The sequence below is a fragment of the Nanorana parkeri genome, unplaced genomic scaffold (assembly GCF_000935625.1).
Source record: "Nanorana parkeri isolate BGI_ZX_2015 unplaced genomic scaffold, ASM93562v1 scaffold626, whole genome shotgun sequence".
Taxonomy (NCBI): domain Eukaryota; kingdom Metazoa; phylum Chordata; class Amphibia; order Anura; family Dicroglossidae; genus Nanorana; species Nanorana parkeri.
The window spans coordinates 512,837-523,066 of NW_017306894.1; the positions used below are offsets into that span (position 1 = coordinate 512,837).

The window sequence follows — 10,230 nt, forward strand, 5'->3', positions numbered from 1 at the left end:
TCTAGCAGAGAAAAAACAAAATTTTTGAGTTAAGGTTCACTTTAAAATAGTAATCATACAGCATATGTATATTCACATGCAAAGATGAACTACACTTCATATTTGCATCAACCAATGACAGCCACTAAATATCATTTACTTTTAAGTGACTATCGCAGGCTGCTGCAATCTGTGTAGATAGATCCCCGGTTTTGGCTGGGTCGGGATCTAGATGTAATACTTTAAATTATAATTCGAATATCAGTATATTGAAACCTTTTGTTTCTGTGCCCTCCGGTCTGCACTATTTGTGCTTTGATTCCACTTGCAGTGATTTCCAGCTGGAGGACTTCCAGCCCACGACCAAAGAGGCAGCCTGAGATCTGATAACCTACTGGGATTGTGGCTGCACAGGCAGTGTGTGGCTGCACAGATCTTGGATTCCATTGTGCAAGCCTGCAGCGAGGGAGCGTTGGATCTGATTTATTATCCGGCAGGACATTTTTAGTAAACAGCGGAGCAGGGAAAACTTTATTGTTCCGACATATTTACCTACATAAAGAGGATTTCCTGCAGAGAGTGGCCTGTGAGTAAAATATACATTGCTGCTGACTTTACTTTATGTCTCTTCCAGTTGCTACAACTCCATACTTTTACAATAGCCCACGTTTGTTATTGGGGTGCCTATGATAATATCATATCATAGACACCCCAACAGTATTATATTTAAAGTATTTGTCAACACACAACTACAAAAAGACATTTAACACGACTAATATTATTTCCTGCTACCATGTTTCCTTTTTTATAAAAAATAAATGTTTAGAACCTTTTCAATATGTTATATTCTCTGTTCTCTTCTTGCTTCCCATAACGAGGGATCATGTTGGCATAGTAGGTGGGCGGATGGACAGAGTGCGACATCACACACAGCAGGGAGCACTGTGTGCTCTGTGGTTTTGACAGTGAGGCAGCTGCTGGAAGCTTCTGTCAGATGTCACAGCAGGGCTTGCAAGGGAGTGTGGCACCTTAACTGACTAGGGGAGATATGGGCATGGCATCCTGTATCTCTCAGGAATATCAACACAACTGGGCTTGGCGGGGAGCGTGCCACCTAAACTTACTATGGAAGATATTGGCACACTGTCCTGTATCTCTCAGGGATATCAACACAACTGGGCTTGGCGGGGAGTGTGGCACCTAAACTGACTATGGAAGATATTGGCACACTGTCCTGTATCTCTCAGGGATGTCAACACAACTGGGCTTGGCCGGGAGCGTGGCACCTAAACTGAGTATGGGAGATATTGGCACACCGTCCTGTATCTCTCAGGGATATTAACACAACTGGGCTTGGCGGGGAGCGTGGCACCTAAACTGACTATGGGAGATATTGGCACACCGTCCTGTATCTCTCAGGGATGTCAACATAGCAGGACTGGGTGAGGAGCGTGGCACCTAAACTGAGTATGGGAGATATTGGCACACCTTCCTGTATCTCTCAGGGATGTCAACATAGCAGGACTGGGTGAGGAGCGTGGCACCTAAACTGAGTATGGGAGATATTGGCACACCGTCCTGTATCTCTCAGGGATGTCAACATAGCAGGACTGGGTGAGAAGCAAGGCACCTGAACTGACTACTGAAGACCTGTATCTCCTAGAAGCAATCTCAGGAACGCTGACTGACCACACCAGCACGGATACAGGAACCAACAGGCACTCAGCTTCCACTGATGCTCAGTGGGCCGTGTCTAGAAGCTGGCAGATGCCTGCAAAGCAAAATCTGCTCGCCCCTTCACCTTTCCCCTGTGATTGTCGACCCCGTCGTTGCATGCCAGGAGTAGGCATGGCTTGCCTGGGAATCGGGGGTAGGAGAATCTTGCCCAGGGTTGAGAGATGTTCTGCAGATTTCATGCTACTAGTGCTCCCATGGAGAGTTGGAAGACCAAGCCCATTCAGGGCAGTGACCTACCTTAATGTGCCTGTATGTTTGTGAAGACACACACAGTTTACTAGCACACACAATGGTGGCTCCATAGGACCCTGCAAAGGAAAGGAACCACCCTAAAACAGGATATCATGGCCACTGCGCATGGAACCAGCTGAATCTGCAGGGAGCTAAAACTTTTAAACATCAAGGAGAAGCATTCATTGTAAGTGATTTAAAAGATTAAACCATTTTGTCTTTCAAATTCTTTTATTCATTTTCAACAAAAAAAAAGTAAACAAACATTTAAGACATAACAGTTAATACATATACTTTATACAAGCAATTAGGTGTCCCCATACCAACGACGTTGCTTCATACCTTTCCTCCCTAACCAAACATATATATGCACTATTCCAAATACACAGGGGAAAAAAGGGGTGATAGCGGCATATAATGATTAAACCATTTTGACTTTAACATCTCTTTAAGTGGATCTGCATTTAGATTCTTGTATTGTCCAGCAGAGTTCGCCCTTTTCAAGAGGAAAGCCTTGGGGGCTACTATGCCTGGGCTGGCTGCCAAAGACCCTACTGCCCGTTGACTAGTAAAGAGAACCTGTCCCCTCGATGAGTTTGCAGGCCAAGCAAAGTGTACATGTAGACTGAAAACACGAAGCACACAGCTCACCCATATCATGCGTCCCCGCAAACCACATTCCGTGCACGGGTGACTCTCTTCCGGAGTAATAGGCACAAAAACTGTGGAACCAGCACACAATAATCTTCCATATAAATTCAAACTTTATTCTGCTGTGCAGTTATATTGGTTGTCCATTTGCAGTCTTCTAATTGCCTCTGTACCAGCATTGGTGCTCAATTATTTTGTTTTTTTGTCAAACAGCAGAATCACCATGCACATTTGTTTCAGCCTACCATGTTTTTAGGGGGCAGGTCATCCGCGCCGGTCACCCCGTATTAATAATTAAGTGACAATTATAAGTAATTTAGAAGTATATACAGTAGAAATGTAGGAGAATATGAGCTTATCAGCGAAACAAATGTGACTTTGACCTCTAGGACAGTGCAGGCTTATCTTCACCAAGCTGTTTAATTTCCAAACCCAGATCCTCAAAGGTTAATACGGCCATAAATCACTGAAGTTTACCAGACTTTCTAGTTCAGTGAATTCAGACTTCTATCCTCAGACTAGAACGTTATACAAATCTCCCGGCACACTCTCCAGCTCGGCAGCACAAAAAGCCTATTTAAAGCTCATCTAAACCCAGCAGCTTAAGTTGAAGAGTACCAGTCCTCAGATGGGGGGCCGCATTCGTTTTTTCAGATTGTTTTAAAATTGTTTCCTTAATTTTCACCTGGTGATCCTGCCAGTGACTAACTCTTCCTGTCCTAAAGTGACAATGCCGATTCACCATATTGTATCAACAGGGTTGTCACACTAGGACAGGACTCCATTATACCTCCCCCTATTCCTTTTTCCATAGCATGGGGAGAGGTGTTCTCTGGTCTTCAGAGACAACCAGGAACAATGTAACTGATAAGAGTTTAGCACAGGCAGAGTATGCAAGACCCTTTGTCAGTGCAGGACACAGTCAGGGTGTCTTGCAGGACTGTCCTCTTCTGTGTCTAATCCTTTTTTGGCCATTTAGGGGCTTTTCCCTGATAAGCCAGTGCCGGTGCATATAGGGTCAGCCCGACAATTTTGTCCGCCTGGGGATGTGGTGTATACTGGCAGTGCACGTTACCGGGGTGGGTATTGGTGGCGCACGTTATGAGGGGGGCTGTAATGGTTGCATAGTACCTCTGTCCGGTACTGTGCAGCAACCTGTGACACTCTGGCTGGCATCCCACCCAGCTCACTGATGTCACTGGTTGCCAGGGGCTTGGCGGGACACCAGCCAGAGCTTCCTGCTCAGCTCCGGGCAACCAGTGACATCAGTGAGTTGGGTGGGATGCCGGCCAGATCGTCACAGGTTGTTAAGAGCTCTTAGCAAGCTGGGACACTGTGGCCGGAAAGGGGGTGGCAGGCACACCTGCCCCACGTGACCCAATGAGATTCCACGTTAGGCAAACGCCTCGGGCCGCCTCATTATATGGACAGCCCTGGGTGCATTTGTTAGTCTGTACTGACTCATAGACATGTACAGAACTTAAAAATTTGTTTTCGACGAAACAAATGAAAAGGGAAAAACCTTTTCATTTGTGTCGTTTGATGAAACAATGAATTGAGGCAACGAACCTACGAATCTGAAAGCGCACAATTACAAAAAACAGTGTGGCGGCCATATTGGAGGCAGGGTGCATGCGTGTCACCATCTTGGAGTCGGGTGCTGTCATTCTCATATATGGGGCCACCATCTTGGATGCAGCAAGATGGCGGTGCCTATACAAAACGAATGAATATATGCCCAAATATATTTTATGTATATTCGGTCTTATAATCATTCGTTATTTTGGATTCGGACAAACTGCCGAATCAACAGAATTTTGTGATTCAGCAAGTTCATCCGAATCCGCATGCACATGTCTACTGACTCCTGCACTTCAGCCTATGCCTGTTACTGTGAAAGCGCTAGGCCATTTTGTCTTGAATATTCTGATCTGGTCCAGTGTTTTGAGCTAAAATTGCTTTGCTTCTGATCCTGTCTGTTTAAAGGTATATCCTGTTGCTCCTGGACCTGGTAATGACTCCATCTATGTCTGTTTGTCTGCTGTTTACTGACACTGTGCCTGTTTCTTTCTGTGTTTGTCCAGCTTGCAATTCCAATGAGTTGCATACTGGGAGCTGTTCTACTGTACAAGTCCATCTGTATCTTTAACAGTTCTTGCCCCTGCTCCCTAGAAAGGGCCATTTACCATTAGATGGCAGCTTGGCATACTTGTTTCCATCCTACCGTATACCTGCTTTCCTGCACTGTGCTTACATTTCTGTTCTTGCTCCCATCAACAAGTTCCTTCACTCCAGGAGTTCCCACTACCTCCACATATGTCCAGCAGTACCCCATGCTACCCACAACATTTTTAGAAACTATAGGCTGAATTAACATATTCATGTCTGCAATATGTAGTTTAATGTGCCTGCATGTTGCCCCATGCAGAGGGAATGCTAATCTATCTATCTATCTATTCATCTATCTAATCTATATATTTCTACTTATTCCTAGGTCCCCTGAAGTCTCTTACTTTCATGGACTCCGAATGTCAAGGCAACCACTCCCCCAGAGTGGTTATAATTGGTGCTGGATTTGCAGGACTTGGTGCTGCCAGCACCTTGGTGAAGCACGGCATAAACAACCTGGTTGTACTGGAAGCTTTAGACCAAGCAGGCGGGAGAGTTTTGACACATAAACCTTTTGGGGCGGCAGCACTGGAACTAGGGGCCACGTGGATCCATGGTCAGAAGGACAACCCACTTTATCAAATGGCCAAAGAGAACCAGTTGCTGGCTGATGATGGCTTCAATATGGTGACGTGCCAGCCAACATCTGTGACGCCTCAGGATTACTTTTTCACGGAGGAAGGAAAGCTGCTGCCGTCAGCACAGGTTGAGGGAGTCACATGCTTTTTTGGTGACCTGATGTCCAAGATTATCTTGCAGGACTTTAAACTGGAATGCGAGTCGTGGTCAGTTGGGGAGTATCTAGATCATGAATATGCCTTATCCAGTGTTTCCAAAGACGACGGAGTCTATGAATGGTGCAAGAGAGCAGAATGTATTGATGAGGCTTGTAATTCCATGTATGAATTTTCTTTGAGCCAGCTTGGCTTGTATACTGCACTAGAAGGGCCTTTCTTCAACTCCTTGGGCAGCAAAGGCTACCAAGCCTTGCTTGATATTTTGATAGGCCAATTGCCGCCTAATAGTCTACGGTGTCATAAGCCAGTTCGATGCATACAATGGGAAGGCTCTCCATCCCCAGCCACCAGAACATCTAAGTATCCTGTTAAAGTCTTTTGTGAAGATGGTGAGGAGTTTCCAGCAGATCACGTCATTGTCACAGTGTCCCTTGGCTGCTTGAAGGAAAGAGCATCCACCTTTTTTGATCCACCGTTGCCAAGAGGCAAAATGGAAGCCATTGAGCGTTTGGGATTTGGCACAGTAGCCAAGATTTTCCTGGAGTTCTCTAAACCTTTTTGGCCAGAAGACTGTGCAGGTATACAGTTTGTTTGGAGGCGGGGTCCTGAAAGCTCAGAGGGATATTCCGATTCACTCAAAGAATATTCCTGGCGTTCACAGTGGTACAAAAAGATTGTGGGGTTTGACTGTGTCCCCATGCACAGGAGCACATTGTGCGGCTGGATCACTGGACTGGCTGCAGAGCACATGGAGAGCCTACCTGAAAGTGAGGTGGGGAATGTATGTACCAGGTGAGCAGCCACTCTGGACCCTCTCAGTCCTCAGTCTCAACTTTTATTTTAAGCGTTACAAAATCCAATACAGTCATATGTTGCTAGATTTTCTCTTGTTCCACCTATGGGCTGAATGAGAGAAAATCAATCGATTCCACCATCCATGCTAAAGAGCATGGATAGAGGAATCTCCACTGGTGTCTCTTGTATTCAATAGCCACAGCACCCACCGCTGCCTGAATACCTGGATAGTGACTGCACGAGATAGGATGCAGTCAGTGTTCGTGTGATAATTATCCACCTGACTTCTCTAACCGTGTGGTGATTTCAGGGCCACCTGTGGCCCGAATTTCAGCTGATTCAGCAGGAATCGGTCAAAATCCAAGCCGTCCATGGCCACTATAGAGCAGAGCCGTTGTGGGGAGCTCTATGGTGATGTTAAAGGTTTAAAAAAAAACCTGTGCCAAGATCATGTACAATAAAGTATTCACATATTATGAACAAGCAGTAAAAGCACTTTACACCAAGCCATCATTCATCTCTATATCAGTAAGCATTGTGGAAAAATGAATTTTCAAAGTTCACAATACTGTGCTTTTCTAAGAGAGCAGATCTTGGCACTATGGTTGGAATGGTCCATGTACCTAGCATGCCATCCCTCTAATGTAAACGCACAACAGGTTTTCATAAGCTGATAGAAACCAACTGAAACTGGACTTTAAAGTCTCTGTTGTGATCTTCGAGGATCTTTGAAAATGAATAACTTCACATTAAAAGCAGCTAGAGAGGTCAGAGATGTCTTGTTTTAATGAAACTGGTTGTCAAGGAGCATGCAAATAGTTTAAAGGGTTAAAAAAAACCCTCAGCGTTTTTTTGCATATATCTACTGCTAGCAAGCAGTAGATACTGTATATGCAAAAACATTAAAATAAAAACTTTTCAAACAGGTTAAAACTTACCTGTGTCTTCGCCGCGCGCTCCCGTCTGAACATCTGAAGAGTCTCGGGCGGCCGCAAAGGATCTTGGGAAGGGCTCATGCGCAGTTCAGATCTTCGGCCGGGAGACGAGGACAGACACAAGATAAGTCTATGCAGCAGCGTGCACCCGCACAGACTCCATGGGACATCAGAAAAGAGGGTGACAGAGGAGTCAGCGCTGGATCGGAGACCAGCACCAGCGCTGGAGGGACATCTGAAAACAACGGGAAAGACGAAGATGATCGCATCAACAGTAGGTCTACCTGAAAACTGATTCCTCTTTGATAGAGTTCCCCCTGCCTCCCAGATCGGCTTTGTTTGGGTGCTGGAGGGAAGGCATCCCAGAGCTCTCTTGGGTGAAAAGCTGGCAGCTTTCTGCATTAGATGTGATAGGGACAGCGGGGTGCTGGAAATTAGCTTACATTTAGTGTATACTTTAGTTCCACTTTAATGCTTTCTCGGGCAGCTCTTGCTGAGAACTGCCTGTCCTCTAGCATTGCGTAGGATGTATCAAAAATGCATCGTACATCTATAGCGGTCTGTCTCGCCTGTCTCTGCTCCACTTAGCTAGAGAGCTATTATAAGCCACAAGTTATGTCACGCGTCCATTGTTTCCTCCTGTTTGCAGCTATTTTGTTTATCTAGGGAATGCTGAGCTAGGGAATCACCAGCCATGGGGCTATTATTAGCCCCCATTATAGTATCTTCTTTCCCACCTTCTCATTTTAACTGCAGTAAGTGATTCACAAGAGTTTCCATCTTAGAAGTAACTGAATCATTAATGCTCTCTTTGTATTCATGGAAATTGTTTTTCCCAGAAGTATTTATTGTCTGTGATCAGCTCTTCTTCTCCATGTTTTCTCACATTTAGGTTATTGAAGCAATTCACTGGCTGGCCGGTGCCAGAGCTGCGGGGGGTGCTGAGGTCCACCTGGCACAGTAATCCTTATGTCAGGGGCTCCTATACCAATGTGCCTGTTGGAGTGGACGCAGTGAAGGAGCAGACGGCACTGGGAGAACCAGTTCCATCGACCCACCACAAAAAGGGGCTGCGGGTAGGTATTGGTCGGGGTTGTTTTTACCACTCTTGTTGTGTGATCTTAAAAATTTGTTTTAATACAGGTTATCATTTTAAGAACAGTAGACGGCAGGACCAAGCTTAAGCTGGTCATTACTTTTTTTTTTGCTTGTTACACAGTTTGGATGGGAGAATCTCCCCCTCCAGGCTATTGCAGCCGCAGTGTCAGAATACTCCAACAGTGGTGTTGGGCTGCCAGTTTTTGGCCCGGCCCCTTCAACAGGAGTCAATTAAAAAATTGACTTTTGTTGACTGGAGTGGTGCCGACAGGGCAACCCATGGCTCAAAGTTTGGCCAATTCAGCAGGACTTCGAGCAGTGCATGGCCAGCTTTGCTTTACAGAGGAGGTGGGTGATACAAAGAATGGGACAAACTCACAGATAGGAAAGAGAAGCCACAATGGGAGCGTGCCTCATAGGATGACAATGCTGCCCCTGCATGCAGGGCATAGAATAGCAGGGTTGGTACTCTTGTATAGGAAATGGGGGCTTGAATCTATTTATTTAAATATAGAAAAGGGCAGCGGGTAGGTATTGACCAGGGTTGTTTTTAGCACTCCCCTTTGTGATTGAAAATAAGTTTTGCAGATTGCATGACTTGACTTCCGTCAATGGATACAATGGGTGACCCAGAAACTCTCCTGTTATGTACCCATGCAGGCATAACGTCAGACTCAGGACTCTGACAGCCACAGACATGCAGCAGCATGGTGGGATTTGTAGCTGCACCACAGCCAAGGGCCAGAGTTTGCCTACCCCTGGAATAGGAAATTATGAAAACCCCTGTAAAATGTTTTCTTTTTGTCATCTGTGTCCCATTCCAGAGATTTCCCTTCACTTCCTGTCCCGTAAACTCAGCAGGAAGTGAGAATAAATCTATCCACAGTGAGACAAATCCCCTCATAGTCAGTTGTTGCTAAAACAACTGTCCCCATTGTTCAACTCTATTCTATTTCTGGGTGCAACTCAAAATTTGGGATTTTCCCTCACTTTGTCCTTTTCCTGTACAGGAAGTGAAGAGAAATCTAAATAACACGGATAAAGATGGCAATCAAAAATGGCTGCCATACTGTACTGGCTCTTAGCTCTGTTTTGTCCATGGACACCTGTGCTGTATAAGTTTGCAGTGGGTATTAGTGTCAGTCAAAATTGTGTGTACCTGGTAAAAGAATAAAATGAATGGGGAGATGAAATCATCAGACACATCTGCCTTCTATCTCTTGCCTGTGTCTGGTGTCAGCCTTACACAAAGCTCCTGATTCCTCTCTTTGTATTTCTTTATGCAGCCTCTACAGGTTCTCTTTGCAGGAGAAGCCACACATCCAAACTTCTACACAACTACCCATGGCGCCTACATGACTGGGGTGCGGGAAGCCGATCGGATCTCACAGCTGTATGAGTTCAAGGCCAACCCTCGTCTGTAATTCACCCTGCAACCAACATATCTCCAAGAAGACTCCACCTTCTACTACTACCTCAGATTGTGGGAACCTGTGACCTCAACACCCTCTTTTATTGATCTCATAAAACAGCCACTTTAACTATTTATTATGTGTACATTCATTTCCATTACAGGCTGCTACTTGGGTCTCTCCACCCAGGCTTGATATGTCAGTTTTTGGTGGTTGTTGGAAAGTTGAGCAACCTGACGGCTTCTTATATCCTTTGGGACTCTGTGGTTAGACCCTTGAGTTCCTCGATACTCCAGTCCCTTGATACTCCAGTCCCTAGAGACTTGAGCTCCTAGATACTTGAGTCCCTAGAGACTTGAGTACATAGATATGCAAGCTCCTAGAGACTTGAGCTCCTAGAGACTTGAATACATAGATATGCAAGCTCCTAGAGACTTGAGCTACTAGATTATTGAGCTCCTGGAGACTTGAGCTCATAGATATGCA

General features: G+C 45.4%; 1 protein-coding gene across 1 annotated transcript; it reads left to right on the forward strand.

The window, feature by feature from the left end:
- Nucleotides 1-355: 355 nt before the first annotated feature.
- Nucleotides 356-9,846, forward strand: LOC108792302 (peroxisomal N(1)-acetyl-spermine/spermidine oxidase-like). Its single transcript, XM_018563041.1, has 4 exons — nucleotides 356-565; nucleotides 5,093-6,296; nucleotides 8,127-8,310; nucleotides 9,619-9,846. Exons 2-4 carry the CDS (start codon nucleotides 5,116-5,118, stop codon nucleotides 9,754-9,756), a joined length of 1,503 nt encoding a protein of 500 aa, XP_018418543.1. The 5' UTR covers nucleotides 356-565; nucleotides 5,093-5,115; the 3' UTR covers nucleotides 9,757-9,846.
- The last annotated feature ends 384 nt before the right edge of the window (nucleotides 9,847-10,230 follow it).